Raw genomic sequence first — 18,513 nt, forward strand, 5'->3', positions numbered from 1 at the left:
CTCACTTTCCTTTCCTCATTTCCCTCTCTGAAGCCTCACTTTCTCTCTCTCTCTCTCTCGCACACACATGTGCACACACACTCCACACATTCCCAGCGGGGTGTGGTGATATTGCTGCTGAGTGAGGTTCTGAATTCCAGTAGAGGTAATAAAAGACCGAGGTTTATTCACCAGGGACTCGCTGTGTGCATAGCAGTTAAACCATTCTGAATGATATCTTCAGCCAGTGAAACGAAGGTGTTACACAATCCTCTAAAGCACTTGGTGGTGCGAAAAGGGATTCCAGATATTGCGAGACCAGCTATCTTACTTAGAAATGGACTGCGAGAAAGTTTATTTTTTTTAAATAAAATAAAATTGTATATGACACTTGGGAGTCAGTTTGATGCAGAAGGGGGCATTTAAAATAAAACTAACCTCGAGAATGTCTCCTGATAGGGCAATGGTCATGCTATCTTTAAACCCGTTATGATATTTCAATATACTGATGCATATGGAAGCCAAGGAGTGACAGCAGCTGAACCTGGTATTGACCTGGGTAATTTACTTTGGTTCTTTGTGGCAAGCAACCTGGAATACAGTGTCTCTGTCGCTCATGACTATTTATGTAAACTCTGCCACTGTGCGTCACTGTAGTTTACTGAAATCTGGATAAGAGCTAAAGCTGGAGTGTGTAGTAGCTCAGAGCCAGGGCAGGACTTGGATCTGAGGAGTGAATAACATAAAGCTTTCTTAAATTATCTCCAATTGTTGCTTGACTTTCATGAAGATAAACTAAATACATAAACCTGAAACAGTTTATTAATATATTAACATACATATACAGTGGATATTGAAAGTATTCACCTTCTTAGGACTTTCATATTTAGTTTTGTTACAACCTGAAATGTGCATGCACTTAAATTGAATTTATTCTTGTATCTTTGATTTACACAACCTACTCAACACTCATCACAGATCAACATAATCTTACCTAACATTTCTCACATTCAGGATGTTGTTCTTACATACAGACGTGCGACAAATTAAAGGAAAAACCCACATTAAGAGTCTCAGGAAGGTGTTGGGCATCTCCCATAGGTGTTCAATTGGGTTGAGATCTGGTGACTGTGAAGGCCATAGCATTTGATTCACATCATTTTGATCCTCATCACACCATTCAGTGACCCTCGTGCCCTGTGGATGGGGGCATTGTCATCCTGGAGGAGACCACTCCAATCAGGATAGAAGTGTTTCACCATAGGATAAAGGTGATCACTCAGAATAACTTTGTAATGATTTGCAGTGACCCTTCCCTCTAAGGGGACAAGTGGACCCAAACCATGCCAGGACAATGCCCCCCACAGCATAACAGAGCCTCCGGACCCCCTCACTGTAGGGGTCAAGCAGTCAGGATTGTACCGATCTCTGGGTGTCACCACACATACACTTGTCCAGAATTTGGTGAAGGATGACTCATCTCACCATATCACTTTTTTCCACATCTCTGTAGACCAGTGTCTATGGTTTTTGCACCACTGAACTCTCAAATGTGCATGTGTCTTTGTAAGAGGGGTTTATGCACTGCAGCCCTACTGTAATATCCCTCTCTGTGTAGTTCTTGACTAGGGAATCCAATCCCAAGATCTCTGACAATTTTCTAGTCCCGAAATACCAAGATTGAAAACATGAAATACCTGGGATCACAGGACTGTGGCTAATGAACAATGTGATGGTGCAGTAATTATTGAACTACGTGCTGTAAGTTATTTATAAAAGAAAATGTGCAAGAATTAATACAGAGACTCGTCACCTCTTCAAAATTTGACTCTGAAGTACAACACCTGCAGATTCAGCCTGAGTTCAGCCGATCAGCAGAGGAAGGCACTGCTGAGGCCTCGCGGACTCCAGCTTTAAAGGGGCAGCTGAAGTTCATTTGCAGCATGAGCGACGCAGCAGCAGCATCGTGTGATGAACTGCGTCAACACAGAAGGGTTCCTCTTTGAAAACACAGGGGGACGGGGCTGAACCTGCAATTAACAGTAACTTTCTGATGTCAACTCTACCAAACCAGTGTGGAGTCCGAAATCGCATTTTAGCCGCATGTGTTCTGTACACAACAAACGCACTGGTCTAAAAGAGACAATTGACTTTAGTTTTCTTCGTTCTTTTTTAATTGCTGTATTAAGAAACAGATAATAATAAAAATAACCTAAAAATATAGGCCTATCATATATAATTTTTAACTGCTCAGTGTATGTTTTAGTGTAGTAGTAGTAGTCTAGTGCTTATGCCTGTTTTGTGCGCAAATGTGCATTTGTCTAAATTCATGCCTTAACTATGTTTTCTCGATTGTTACATAAAAAGCATACAGTACAAAATAAAGTACATAATGTTTTTTTATATGTTAGTGTAGTATATAAGCCTACATTATAGTTTGTCTAATAATGCATTCGTCTCATCTCTGAGACTCTAGGTTACTTAGTACAACAATCTGTTTAACATTCAATGCGATCAATGACGTGATACGTAAATAAAAACGTTAACGGAATTAAGAAAGCAATAGGCTATTAATTTTGTTGTTTTCGTTGATTCTATTGGTTGCATTATAATTATTACTACGTTTAAAAATGACCCAGCTAATACACAACGTTGCCACAATGTTGCAGCAACGTAATGTGTGTGTTAGCTGGGAAGCTCTTTTTAATCCCCCGGGATTTTAAAAACAACAATCTCGAAATCCCAGGATTGAAAAAAGCGCCCGGGATTGGATTCCCTATTCTCAACGGACTGTTCTTGCTGACACAGTCTGATCACGTCCTGCATTGTCATTCTCAGTCACCTGGGACAGAGTTGCTCTTCTGTTTTTCCTCACATATCACGGCCATCAAATGTGCGCTTTCAACCACAGTTTCCAACCCTGTTTACTGATGTCTTTCCCATAGATCTAAATGCAGATGTAACTTTAGTCACTGTTCCTATTGAAGCACTAGCCAGTTGAGCGTCTTTGTGACTGAAGCTCCTGCCATTCATGCCCCAATAATGACCCCTCTTTCAAAGTCACTTAGATCCTTTTCTCTTGCCATCTTGTCAACTGGGCCTGCTCAGCATTTGTATACATGCCACAGAGCATGATAGGATATGAATTGCTTAATTGTATCAATTGTATCAACAGTACACCTGTTTGGAGGAATTTGTATTCGTTATGTTCCTCCACTCATTTATTCAGGTTTTTCCTTTAATTTGTCACCCGTTTATATGTATCCTCCCTCATTAACCCATAGGTTTCCAGTCTACAATCCTTATTGTTTCTCCCTCACTTCACACTTGGCCGTGTGCTCTCGGTCATGCAGTGGCAGAGAGAGACAAAGTTAAATAATTAAAGCTATACAATCTTTTCTGGTTAGTATACAGGTGATGTGAATTATAATAAAGTCATACTGTGGAGTCAGGGAAGAAAAGGTCGAGAGACAAATGTATTCTTTACACAATGGCCAATACCTTTCATGTAACGGTTCAGACAGTGGCACCAGACAGCATGTATGCTTTTATTTTCCAAGTTAGGGAAAACTGCAAGAGTTGAGTCACACTCATTACTTGTCTGCAGTGCCTCTACTGTTCAATGAAACCTATGAAATCCTGTGTCTGATCCAAGGGCCAGAACAATTAGCACAGTCTGGAGAACTCTGTTAAATTCAATTAAGTCTAAAGAGCTCAGTACTGGGTGCCTGACAGCGAGTTTAATACACTCTTTAAAGAGGCAGTCGTGAGGTTCATGCACAATATAGCATTGAACTTCCCTTTGTGTTGCTGCAGCTGTATAAGTATTATACTTGACATGTTTAATTTCCATTCTTAATGTTATTGCATTGTACAGTAAAGTGTCCATCTCACTCTGTTCAAAGTGTGTGGTGGCATGCATTGTTCTTCTGTTAGTTTGTTTATTGCAGACTGTGATTTACTCCTGTGTGACCTCTGACCCCTCACCCCCACGCCCCTCCTTCAGAAGAATGGTTAAACATCAGTATATATGAGAAACAAGTGTTTTGGTTTATTATTAATGCCCACAACTCTGAACTGGTAATGCTGGCATAATGATAGGGAACAGATAAGCCAAAGCAGCTGTTGCATTTTGTGTTTAAATCTTTTCGTCTGGAGATGAAAAAGAAGGGACCAAAACTAATAACACGGTGAATGATAGATTATTATTAATTTTTTAATTAAAGGCATGCTACATCACCTGTGTCTACACTGGTGTACTTCTGCATACTTTCACTGTGGGACTGGAGGTTGCCTCCTCAGGCCTACTGTGAAAGTGCAGTCAGGACACTGCAGTGATATACAGCTGTTGAATGTCTCATGAATATCCCGAATGAGGAACAATGCTGAGCTCTATTTAAGCCTCTTTTGAGTGTTTTGTTCAAATAATGCAATAATGTTTTAAATTAAAGATTTGCAATTGCATGTATTGAATAATTTAAGTATTGAATACAGCAACTTTTCCCCTAACTAGTGTATTGACTTTTTTTGAACAAGACTTAAAACCCAGGAACACTCATGGTGAGCACTAAAGCGAGTCCTAAATATTGGTTGTTTTGTGCAACCAGCCATGCATATTCAATTCTTTCTGTCCTTTTGATTTTAAATTAGAGTACGCAAAGTACATTTATAAACTCTTTATAACCCTGAATGGATTAAGATAATTCATTTTAATAACATTAATATTTATAGTAATAATAGCATCTCTCTATCCTGATAGTAACTGGTCTCTACTAATGATTGTGTTATTTTATGAGGTCAGTGGATCTCAGATATGCTGGCATTGTAAGATAATAATGCATTGTTAATAGCTTAGTTATTACAGCGATATGAACTGCAGTTTGTTTATCTTAAAGTAAAGTGTTTCTGCATGTTGCGATGGGGACAGTATGCACCTGGCTGGTCTCTAGCCTGCCTTCTTCCTGTCCAGGACTCGGGCACTGGATTCAGCACAGTCAGAGGCTGCTTAAACCCACAGATGTGTATTGTTCTGGACTCCATGACATTCATCAATGACAAAAAGCCTGGGAGAACAGAACAACCACTCCAAACATGCAAATTACTTTTCTTGTGTTTTGTTTTCACCGAACAGCATTTTGAAAGGTTTCAGATGAACCAGTGCACAATAATTATATTTAATCGCTGCAGTTTAACCCCTTAGCTGCCCTTCATGATAATAACAGACCAGTTGCACTGTTTACAGTGGCACAAGTAAAAGTTGTATTGAGTGTTTAATAAAGTTTTAAGTAACTGTAAAGCTGATGTTTTGGGGCAATGCTGTGCAATCCTATATCTAACATAATATTGGAGGGCTGGTAAGTGCAAAAAAGTGAAGCACTGCACATCATATCTGTTGGCATTCGAATTATGTATTATAGAATGTCAATTAAACCATTATTTATTACAATAATGAAGTGTTACACTGGTTCCCTTGGTTTCTACGGATTGCATTGTATGTTAGGACTTGTGGGTGTTATTATTGCCTCTCTAAATTCTTTACCATTTAGTTGTGGAATTGGCATGACGTAAAACTATCTCCATTAACTTCCTCTTCCATGGCTACTTTCACCCGTTGCTATCCACAATACCATAATGGTGTTGGGGGTTTCTATTATTTTCTGAATGAACAGGAGCAATTAGATATACAATAGAATAATCTTGATTGCCTGTGGGTTTTACTGTAAGTGATCTATCAATGCAAAAGTTGCCATTACAACTGGAATTCTACATTTTTAAGTTACAGAGTGAATTAAACATGTATTTTTCTGCCACTTAGAACCATCATCTATCATTTGCTTCCTCAATATTATCGTGATTGAGTAAAGGAAAAATGTCCAAAAATAAATACAGAAACCAAAGCTTCTAAGTAACCCAGCTATTGAGGGCTAAATAAGAAATAATTATGAGCTTTGGAAAATAAACAAAAATGCTTCATGTGGAAGCTGCCCCCCCAAAAAACAGTCTGGTGAATCTGGAATTTCATACAAAATATTAGATGGAAAAACAAACTCAACTCGAATGCAATTTGCAGAGAGAAGAAGGGATGATGAAGTGATGAAAGGCTAGTATTGTATACTTATGAAAGAAATTACCTGCATTTTTTGGTCTTGTGCTTAAAATGTACTTTGAATAAACTGTTTTCTTGAGCGGGGAATGGACTGAGCAATCAGCTGATCCAATGGCTCTTAAAAATAAACAAAAGCACCATGACCCCTGCAATGCTGGTCAACCCCAGCATTGTCTGAATTAATGGGTCCATATATAAAATGGTCACAATAAACATATTTTTAGAGTTGCACATACAGGCAATTTCCATGCACCTATCAATCCTCAAGACCCATTCTCTAGAACAGGGCAGATATTCAAGTGTTCACTAACATTGGATTTTTTAATGCATAAGCCATATGTGTATGAATGAGATTTCTAAGCACTATAACTATTTTCTAATTAGTTTTCTGTTAACTGTTTTAAAATGAGTAGTAAGCTAAATACTATGCATTAATGCAGAAATAACTATATTACTTTGTTTACGAATTAAAAGAAAATAACAAACTGAGGATGTGAAACAGGGATTGCTCTCAGCACAACTATAATACAGACCCTGGAATACGACAACTAATTTGGATTATTGTAAAGCGCAAATTGCTTGCTGTTGAGCATTAAGGAAAACAATAATACCAAAATGTGCTTCTTCATGAATATCTGCATTAATGCATTCTAAATATGAGGGAGAAAGGGCTGTGGGTACTTCTTTCAGTAATTTACATTCCCTGATTATGCTAGATACTCAGAGTTGAATACCTAAACAGGGCAGCTTTTCCAGTTATCGATTCCCTCCCTCAGTATTATATGTTCATCATATTGTACCACCACAGCAGTTATGCACAGAAATAAAATATCCAATTATGGAAAAGCACTGTATTTTACAATGCAACTGTAAATCTCTCACTGAGGATCTTTGAAGTCTCCAAAATACATAAATAAATATATAGAAATATAGATAGGTAGGCAGGTAGATAGATAGAGAGATCATTTATAAAATATTATAGTTATCGTAAGTCACTTAGCAGGGAGCAAAGAATAGATGCACACCAACTCTGTGGTCTGAACGCATACAAGCCTGTAGCCCATATTAACAGGGGACAGAGCCATGGATTTCTAGGGCATTTGATAAAGGAGACATTATATATGTGTGGACTGCTAATGATGCAATAAATCAACTGATTAGCAATTAGCTGCTCAGTATTTTTCTCCTGTGTAAATATGGATAACACATTTCAAAAGATGTTATTGAAAGTTAAATAAAAAACAGGACACGTCTGGTTTAGTGAAGCCTAGTGGGACTACTGTACCTGCTTTTCATCTTTTCATGCAAACCTCTGAGGAGGTGCAGTTTGAACTTAAAGAGTCAGTTCTTCCAATAAGCCAGGCTTGTGTGACCGCTGACCCACTCAGAGCCAGAGAAGAGACACCCAGATGTTTCTAGCGTTTAAGAAAAAGTACATTTGTTCTTGTCCTTCTCCTCCTCCAACCTTATTATACCTCATTTCCACTGTTCATGTTCAGGTGCACCTCCACATGGCCGGGCTGTAACTGTGCACCTCAACTTTGCTGGCAGCGTTTCCACTCATTGTCGTGAGGTACAGCTGCCCTAGGAAGTGACTGTGACACACAAAAGGTCAAAACGCAGTCTGGGACACTTTGGCATTCTGGGATTTGGGGTTTTAAACTGGAGGCTGCAATACCTCTAACATTAAAGTGCAATAAACTTTGGGCTGAAATGTTTTTACGATATCTAACACAGTCTTATAGTATAAGTTATACCAGATATTCAAAAGTAGAAACCGGGACACATTGAAACAATATATAAAACAAATGACATCACTTAAAAATATGATAGTTTGTTAGAAATGTAAGTGTTAATTTAAGCCTCTGTTTTAAACATTGTAATTGTTTTAAGAGTGTGTAAATAGGGGAAAGCTAAAAACATCAGGACATTTAATTTAAATCCAGGACGAATATTTCATGTTTGCATGTATTTATAACAAAAAAAGGAATGTATCTCGTCACGGCACATTGTATGCAGTCTGATGCAGTCCTTTCTCTGGCAGGATTTTCGCGATCTTTTCAATCACTCTTAAATGTCTTTCTGTGCCAAGCAATTAACCCTGTGTGGCACTTTTCCACCGTGCATTAATAACTGCTCCAGATTAATCGCTTTCCCAAGGTAAACACACATATTCCTTCTTTGGAAAAGTTTCTACCGCATCTCTCGCATGGATAGTGGAAACGGGGCATTATAAGCATATTTTACTGGTTTCCTCAAGCATAACCTCAAGGTCCCACCGTTGTCCCGAAAGTAGATCCTGTAGTGACATAATCTTCCTGTTTCATTCCACAGACAGCATTGAAGACTACATCCAGACCACATCCTCCAACGTGGAGTCAGCCAATCAGGAACTTGCCAAAGCCAGTCACCACCAGGTAACACCCGTCTCCTCACTGACTACAATACAACGCAGCAGTCCAGAGACTAACTCACCACACTATCGAATGCTACAGACATTTGCAAGCCTCTGTTTTCTTATGTATGTATGTATGTACCTTTGTAACCTGGTGTCCTTCAAAACCTGCTTCCCTTTGTTTCAGAACCCTCAGTTAAGACCCATAACCATCTTAAAATAAAAATATACATTCGTATCTGACAATCTCAGATTAAATAAAAAAATGTATAACGATCAATAATCTACACACCCAAAATTCAATCGTGGCTTGTTGTTTGGTTGTTTGTTTGATTGCAAGAGGTCTCTACTTTCTGTCTGGTAATTTGCAATCGATTGCTGGGTTGAAGGTTTGATTTTGCTCTTGGCACAGTGCAGCAATAAAGTAAAAGGAAATGTATGTGCAAGTTTTTGCAGGACGTCAGATGTTGCAACGCTGGAGGCGTACTGTTTTTGGACACCCCTGAATTAGCCAGAAGAGCCAGTTCTAAACCCAGACTGACAGATACCTTTATTACCTTGCAGCCTCCCTTTAATCACATTGCATGATTGTGTCGAAGTGCCAGCAATACTAAATACATTGCTAAATCATAGCTTTAAAAGCAGTGGAATACTTGCATGTGTGTCTTGCCTCTTGTGAAAGAGAATTTGCCTTGTAGATATATCTGCACCAGTGAATGATTAGTATAGACTGTGTGTATACATCTCTATGTGGAACAGTGTGTGAGCTGTCATACTCACTTCCTCTGAAATGGGTCAGTTTTACAGTACCTTGACGAAATAAACTCTTGCAGAAAATAGGTATTTAAATGTATATATAACTGTTTGTGCAAAGGAAAAAGCTGAACACTAGCAGATTATTATAATTGTGTATTTAAGACATGATACAGCATGTCTCAGGAAGAGCAGGAGTGAATCAAGATTTTAATAGGGGAAGCACCGAGACCTTGGAAACAAGAACTTCTAGGGTTAATGAATTTCAAAATTATAGCTGCTGTCAGTGGCAGCTCATCACAAGAGGCTGCGGAGGTTAAGCCTACCAGTAAATTCTGTCAAAGTTAAAAATTAAAAATGTAAAAGTTATCTTAAAAATCTCAAACCAATAACTAGAAGCATGATTGTGTGAGTAGGAATTTGCTTCACTGCAATCTCTATTACATTAAAACATGTAAATTAGTTGCATTGTTTTACAGATATAAATCATGCACATTTTTCAGATGAAAATAAAGTTGTGGTATGAATTCAAATGTATTTTAAAGTGAAGAATTCTCAGTGCAGACTGTTATAAGAAGCCAACTGTCAAATCAGCAGTATAAAACGAAGAGTAAATCATGAAAATAATGATTTAAAATTTGTGTGATTCTCCGTGCATATGATAGCCATATTTCTTAATTGTATGAAATGCATTTTCCAAATATGAACTGATATACTGATGAGTCTGGTGAGGGGTGGGGGCATTAAATGGATCTGCCCCCAGTGCTGCTGCAGAGGGTCATACTGTGCATCGCCTGCATTTATTCCCTCAAACCTCTATACACAATAATAAGAACATTTACTACTTTTTAAAGAGCGAGATAAGAGAGAGTGAGTCTTTTTTGTTTAATAAAATAAACATATAGTTATTAGCATGTTAGTCCCATGTAATGGCTGTGTAATTTGTTCCAAATGTGCACTTTTTCTTACAGGAGTAAAAATAAACAATGTTCACAATTGCAGGCAGTTTTACTGGCCTATACAAGAGAAATAAATACAAGGAGTCTGTGGTTTACTACTGACATGTTGTTGTAACATTGCTGGTGTAGTTCAGAGAGTAACGGTCGCTGTATGTGTTCACCTTTGATCACACAGACTTGTGTGAAGCAGTCTGACTCTCTTGCTGCACTTTTATTGGAATGCAAACATAGATGTTCTAACTATCTACCTTAGATAAGCAGTTTCATTATACAACTCTTAACACAAGGGGACATATGTGGCAAAGCTTTTTCTTAAGATGAGAACCTGAATAATGACTTGTCCGGTGTCTGGTCACTTGTGTTTACATAATCTGACAAAATCCGAGCGCACGTTTAATTGGTATTCCGTTTCCCCAGAGGAAATCAAATAGTGCTGTTAATGTTTCCTCTTTTCATTAAGGTCTGTTTCTGAGGCCCTGCTATCTGTTCGGCGCAGGGCACAGGTAGGCTTTGTGCTCCCGAACTGGAGGCTCTGTTGTTTATCAGCTCTTGCTCCTCACAGACATGGCCAGGCGAGAGATTAAGGGAGCACATCTGAGCTGGTGACAACGGTAATGGAATTCATCATTCTTTGGCTGCCTGGGAAGATTCATTTCCCCTGCTCTCCCCATGCTCTCAGGCTGATGACTCTGCTACTGCGGAGGCCGTGTGTTATGTCCAGGGCGACCTAGGACAGATAGTTCAGCAGGGCTACTCCACCCCCAGGCCAGAGGCAATGATGGGGACCCGAGATAGGGTCTGACTCACTCTGTCTGGAGCTACTAGCACTACATCACTGCAGTCACCGCAAGTCAGTCAATCAAATACGTTTCTTTAATTAGTATCACACATCTCCAATCTTGTAATCAGTCATGTGCCTTTTGGTATCATTGTGTGCACCACACTGAACACGGACCAGAGAAAGCAAAGGAGAGAGTTGTCTGAGGAGATCAGAAAGAAAATAATAGACAAGCATGTTAAAGGTAAAGGCTACAAGACCATCTCCAAGCAGCTTGATACATTGATATATATATAAATATATAATTATTATTAAGAAATTCAAGGTCCATGGAACTGTAGCCAACCTCCCTGGGCGCAGCCTCAAGAGGAAAATCGACCCCAGATTGAACAGAAGGATAGTGCGAAGGGCAGAAAGAGAACCAAGGATAACTGCCAAAGAGATACAAGCTGAAGTCCACGGTGAAGGTACGTCAGTTTCTGATCTCACCATCCGTCGTTTTTTGAGTGAAAGTGGCCTCCATGGAAGGAGACCCAGGAGGACTCCAAACATAAAAAAGACAGACTTGAATTTGCTAAAATGCATATTGACAAGCCACAATCCTTCTGGGAGAATGTCTTTTGGACAGATGAGTCAAAACTGGAGCTTTTTGGCAAGTCACATCAGCTAAAAAATATGAAGCACCATACCTACAGTGAAACATGGAGGAGGCTCGGTTATGTTTTGGGGCTGCTTTGCTGTGCCTGGCACAGGGTGCCTTGAATCTGTGCAGGGCACAATGAAATCTCAAGACTATCAAGGCATTCTGGAGCAAAACGTCCTGCCCAGTGTCAGAAAGCTCTGTCTCAGTCGCAGGTCATGGGTCCTCCAACAGGATAATGACCCAAAACACACAGCTAAAAGCACACAAGAATGGATAAGAACAAAACAGTGGACTGTTCTGAAGTGGCCTTCTATGAGTCCTGATCTGAATCCTATCGAACATCTATGGAAAGATCTGAAACTTGCAGTGTGGAGAAGGCACCCATCAAACCTGAGACAGCTGGAGCAGTTTGCTCAGGAAGAGTGTGCCAAACTACCTGTTAACAGGTGCAAAAGTCTCACTGAGAGACACAGAAAACATTTGATTGCAGTGATTGCCTCTAAAGGTTGTGCAACAAAATATTAGGTTGAGGGTCCCATAATTTTTGTCCATGCCATTTCCATTTGTTTTATTATTTACAATATTATGTTGAAAAACAAAATCAAAAGCAGAGTCTGATTTCTATTAAATATGGAATAAACAATGGTGGATGCCAATTACTTTTGTCAGTTTCAAGTTATTTCAGAGGAAATTGTGCATTCTTCATTTTTTGTGGAGGGGTACCAACACATTTGAGCACGTCTGTATATACAGGTACATAGTGATCTTATTGCATTAGGTGCTGTATTCTTAAACCAGTTGTAAAACCATGTAAACTTTACACTTCCTTACTGCAGAGTGTAAATGTCTAATGTGAGTCGCCATTGGTCAAGTGTTTAACCAATGAAGAAAGAAGCTGAAGAAAATTAATGATATTGCATCTGATTCATTTCCCCAGTTCTGTTCTTATGACAAAGCAACAATCCCTGAGGTCTTCAATCTTCATAACTAATAATAATCCTATCCGTGAATTATTACCGAAAGCAAACTTTTGCATAGATGCCCGTTTTTTCTCCAAATTGTCACTGCTCTCTATGCTCTCTGGCCAGTGGTGAGTCTGTGCTGCTCTCTCCATGCTGACAGTGGATAGATCGCTTCAGCAGGGCCCTTGTGGGTTTCGGCAAAACCAGACACACACACCTTAAAGCATGTAACCGTGCGGAAACCATCGTGATTTAATTCCTCCTCCTGCTCCTGCTCTCACCAATTTATCCATCTTATTGTCTGCCTTTCCTGAACAAGCATCTGCAGGCTGATTACACAGCTAGAGATTAGCTCTGATCCCCGAACTACCTGTCTCTACTCGGGGCCGGAGCGATTCAGCGTTGACGCTCGGTGCCACACCAGCTCCAAATGATTCCCACTCATGTGTTTTTTGTGTTATCTCGGCTCGTTATTACACAGCCCCTTTCGTGTTGTTGCATCGTTCTGTTTATCTCTCCGTTCTTGTAACCCTCTATTTTGGAATCCGTGTTATCTTTTTTTCATTTTCATATCCCCAGGCAGAGAAATATCTAGATTACCCATGTGCTTAGATAAGGTCCAAACATACAATTATTTTTATCTGCAATTTTTCTCTTTCTCTCTTTCTTTTTTCCTCTTTGACTGTACTTTAGAAGTAGAATGTACATACTCATTATTCACCAATGGGGAGCAACAATCAGACCATTTCAAAACTATTACTGTTATTGTAATACTAATATTGATGATGATGATGCTAGTAGTAGTAGTAACAGTAGTATTCCTTTTAAGAAGTTAGTCATTATCTTTCCTTACTCACACTTGTGTTGAATTCTTCTTATTTTACATATCCACCCCTCAGAACATCCTGTAACATCCCCATTTCTTTTTGGTTACGTTGTTGTCTTTCACTTGTTGTCTCCTAGCTGTTGTATGCCCTGCCTCGTGGTGCGGGGGCTGGCAGGCAGGCAGTGGCAGTGCAGGTGTGCGTTAGCTGCTTCAGGAGCTGACAGCCTGGCAGGTTTCTGATTAAAGCTTGTAAGCTCCTGGGGGGAGGCGGCAGAAACACCACAGGGTGACAATAACTGTGTTTTTTGTATGTACGTATTTTAGATATTTATTTATTAATGTGTGTCTTTATTAATGTATTAATTTGTGTGTTTGTTAATTAATTAGCTGACACCCTTACCCAGAGCAAGTTACAGCTGTCACAATATATTCCCATTTTACAAAGAATATTTCAATGACCGTAAACAAATAAAGAAGATACAGTACACAATGCAATGTCGGGAAGGATGTTCTTTAGACGGCACACAATGGGGACTGAGACTGGCGCACATGTGGGATTGGACATTGAGCTCCGTTGACGTTTGGTGTCATCTTGGGTTGTGCCCGAAGCCGACACCTGACTCCTGTTGAGACGGGTGGTTGAGTCAGAGCAGGGGAGCCCAACTCCAGGTCCTGAGGACTGCAGTGTGCTCTGCTTTCACTTCCACCTGAGCCCTTAGTCACACACACACTGAACTTAATAAACCTCCAGTCAACAATTAGAATTACATCTTTTACATCATCTTTCTCAAGGCCTGCGGTGTCAAACATATAGGCTGCAATTAAATTCAGTTCAATTAGTGTTTCAATAGCTTGGAAACATGTGCTCTAATGACTGCCATTAACAATGAATAGCGTTTGGACCTATCGCATGACTGGAATTTGAGGTTTCCTATCTTTTAACATTCTAATTCCGTGAGACAATATCTTCAGCTTCATTATTTGGCTAATGTTAAATATTATAACAGGAATGCTGGGATGTTTAATGGATCTCTGTGACACTCTGTAAAGAACTCTTAAGTGTGAAGGGATGGAAAGTGTCAAAACTGCTTGGCGTGCACATGTTCGCTGGCTCATCTGACAGATGTTATGGACATGCTAGCAGCTGTTGTAAATGTTTCACAATCCTCAGACTAATGTGTTACATAATGGACTATATTATTAGATTATTAATTGTCATTTACTTTCCTTTCTTAAACCACCTATTATAAAATATTTGTAAATGAGTAAATTTTGTTTCTCTATTGATCTATTTATATTCTACTTTTGATTTCTTCCATACTTTCCCAGTTAGACATAACTTTTGAATTCTTGAAGCATCCATTAGTTTATATATATTCAAAGAAGTCACAAGTTATGTTTACCTTGGACAATAGATCAGATCAGACTGGGATATTATGGAAAAAATGCAAACTAGCAGTGCCCACTTATGGCTGTGAAATTCTGGTCACTAAAAGCAAAAATGTTACAGAAACTGCAGACAACACAGAGGAGCATGGAAAGTTGTACACTTTGATTAACAAGGAAATAGAAAAATAGATTAATGGATGGGAGAACAATCAAAAATAGGTGACATCCTTGAAAGTGTGAAAATGTGAAAAAGACAATGGGCCGGACACTCTGGAAGAAAGATGGACAAAGGAAGCTATTGAATGGATACCAAGAGATGAAAAAGATGACAGCATAATTGTCAGGAAGATGAAATAGTAAACTCTGCAGGTGTGACATGGAAAAGGGAAGCTGTAGATCTAAGCAAGTTTAAACATTTTGGGGAGGCCTTCATCCAGTAGTGAACATATCAATATAGGCTACTGCTGCTGCTGATATATATCTATCTATATATCTATATCTATATATAGATATATAGATAGATAGATACACACACACACACACAAGTGTACTTCGCTTGACACAATTTGTGTTAAAATACATTTGTCTTCCACGGGGTCATTAATACATTTAATTAATGGGTTTTATAAATATGAGTTAAATACTTATATAAATGTGCTGTTAATCAGAAAATTGATTAGTGACAATAATACATTAAAAAAATAATAACAGTAAGCTGAATAAACTCACCATATTTATTGGAATTTTAACTGGAAGTTCCTGCTCTTAGCTGACGTTCTTTTGCTTCATTTTAGATTCTCCCTCAGAACTTTCACTTCCATCACATTTTGGCAACATTATAATATTGTTTTATTACTTTTTAAAGTTCTCTCTCTCTTTTTGTTTGGAACTAGCATAATGAATTCAAACAGATCTACAGTTGTCAACACTTTGTTTGATTTGTTACTCACTTTGTGGATTGAATCACTTTGTTTTTTAATAGTGAACCTCACTAAATATTTGTTTTAAACAGCTACACCATCTATCTGTGCTAGGCAAGTCTTGCTGCGTTTCAGTTTTGCTAACATTTGAAATGTTATTGAATTCATGCTATAACACATATGTTTATAATGAGGTAATGCAAAACAGGATATACCTGTGTATGTATATATATTAAACAGTTATAGTTTTTGAGATGTTTTCATATTCAAAAATCAATGTTAACCTCTCAGTCATTCACCCACAACAGAATAAACCAACTGATTTCCTGCAATAATTTAAAGCACAGTGTCAGAGTAGAGTTCCACCAAGCAGCTGTAGAGAAATAAAATAAGAAGAAACATCCAATATAGAGAGGATAATAGGAAGTCACATTATGGGTCAGGCAAAGGAATTACTCGGATAAGTCCTGGACATCACTGGCTGACGTACACTGGGGTCTCTCCGCAGTATGACTCACTCCTGTGATAAAATCACACTTCTGCTGTGCAGGTAGTGGGATGACTGTGGTGTTCACCACTTCTTAAGTGACGTTCACTGCTCCCTGCCCACGTTCAGAATTAAGACGTGATTTAGAGTAATTACTGGGGAATAGCTGCCACAGGAATACCAATGAACACTGTCAGTTGGTGGTGTGAGATATCATTTTCTGGCTATTATATGTGCTATTCCACATGTTTTTGTATGTCAGAGCACAGTGTGTCAGCTTTTTCTATCCAAATGGGGCTGGTACCAGAGATTCCCCCACTATTATTATTATTATTATTATTATTATTATTATTATTATTATTATTATTATTATTATTATTATTATTTCCGTTACCTTTTGAGATTAAATTTTAATAAGAGTATTCCATTATGGTTACTCAGGTTGGAGGAGTATTATGAATACTGATAGCTGAAAAAATAAATAATAGTTGATTACTTTAAAGATTACTTCTTGATGCATTACAGCAGGAGGCACAAGATTATAAATTGCAAGAATCAGTAGTGGTCCTCTAATAGTAGTTTGCAACATTGTTTTTTATTGACATGGAGGCTAGCTATGAAGAGCGCATTCATCACCATTATGTAAGAAGATATAAATGGAGGCTGCCACAAAGTCTTTCATTATGTAGAGACACAGACTTGTCCATTTTAAATGATGCACTGCTGTATTGCTGAACTTTGCTTGATTTGGTTAGGCAATGTGAAGTCACTCCTTTTACCCCCCCCCCCACCAACCCCAGCGAAAGGTCTGTTCTGATACTGGGGTATTTTGCAGGTCTTTTTTTCTTTTGATTTTGTATCTTGAATGCTTTTACTCAAACTATTGCAGCACTATAAGTTTGATTTGAGTAGTTGGGTTTAACTGTGCTATTCTCCACTTGCCAATCTTAAGGCATTTTGGCGTTACCTACCCTAAATACAACAAACAAACAGCAAGTTTAAGTTTGACAAACACATTGTGCACTTAATACTGTGATGTTTAATCAGAAAAGCAAGGGATAATTTTATTTTACCTTGAGAGGTATTGATAACTGTAACATAAAAGTGTTTGATTTATGAAGAATTGAGAAAAGAAGAGAGAGGAGCATGTTTACATCCGTCAGTGAACATTCAGGAAAGCAATCTTGAGTCCCCGTATCTTAAGGCAAGGGCTGCCGAAATTGAGAATTCAAATCCAATTTCCATAATGCATTGTATGAAGCTCACATGCAAGAGGCCATGCAACAAGGCATTCATATTGTATGTACAATATGCCTGCATCCCTGTGTGAAAGATTGTTTTGACAATAAAGTTGTAAAATGAAAAACGTAAAGATAGAGACCCTTTATCTCATCTCCACAAACATGGAAAGGGCGTCAATTATTAATGTGACCGTGTGGTGAGCAGTGCAGATCACCCCAGCTGTAATATAGTGATTCTCCGTGCATATGATTGAGCATGTTTCTTAATTGTATGAAATGCATTTTCCAAATATGAACCGATATACTGTTGAGTCTGGTGAGGGGCGGGGGCATTAAAGGGATCTGCCCCCAGTGCTGCTGCAGAGGGACACATTGTGCATCGCCTCTATTTTATTCCCTCAAACCTCTATACACGATAATAAGAACATTTACTAATTTTTAAAGTGAAAGAAAAGAGAGAGAGAGAGAGAGTCTTTTATGTATCATAAAATAAACATCTAGTTTTTAGCAGCTTATTAAGTTAAATCCATGTCCCATGTAATGGCTGTGTAATTTGTTCCAAATGTGCACTTTCTTACAGAAGAAAAACAACTGTTCTCAATTGCAAGCCATTTTATTGGCCTATACATATGGGGGGAGGGGGAGGGAAATAAATACAAGGAGTCTGCGGTTTACTGCTGACATGTTGTTGTAACATTGTTGTTGTAGTTCAGAGAGTAACGGTCACTGCATTTATTCACCTTTGATCACACAGACGTCTGGCTGTTCTGTGAAGCAGTCTGACTCTCTTGCTGCACTTTTATTGGAATGCAAACATAGATGTTCTAACTATCTACCTTAGATAAGCAGTTTCATTATGAAACTCTTAACACAGGGGGGTATATGTGGCAAAGCTTTTTCTTAAGGAAAGAACCACATTTTGAATACATAGAGGTACAGACTTGTTAATTTTAAATGAAGAGAATCAAAAATGTCACAAACAGAAATGTATAAGTATTATTATTATTGTAACACTTTACAATAAGTGTGTATTGTCAAACATTAACTAATATGTTTATCATTTTGCTTATTATGA

General features: G+C 38.5%; 1 protein-coding gene across 1 annotated transcript in view; it reads left to right on the top strand.

The window, feature by feature from the left end:
- Window positions 1-18,513, top strand: part of tsnare1 (T-SNARE Domain Containing 1) — a 148,788-nt gene that overhangs the window by 91,644 nt on the left and 38,631 nt on the right. Inside the window, exon 10 of the mRNA XM_066691190.1 lies at window positions 8,420-8,502. Within this exon, the coding sequence (XP_066547287.1) occupies window positions 8,420-8,502 (83 nt within the window). The remainder of the gene's footprint in view (window positions 1-8,419; window positions 8,503-18,513) is intronic.

The sequence above is a fragment of the Amia ocellicauda genome, chromosome 18, assembly GCF_036373705.1.
Source record: "Amia ocellicauda isolate fAmiCal2 chromosome 18, fAmiCal2.hap1, whole genome shotgun sequence".
NCBI lineage: Eukaryota > Metazoa > Chordata > Actinopteri > Amiiformes > Amiidae > Amia > Amia ocellicauda.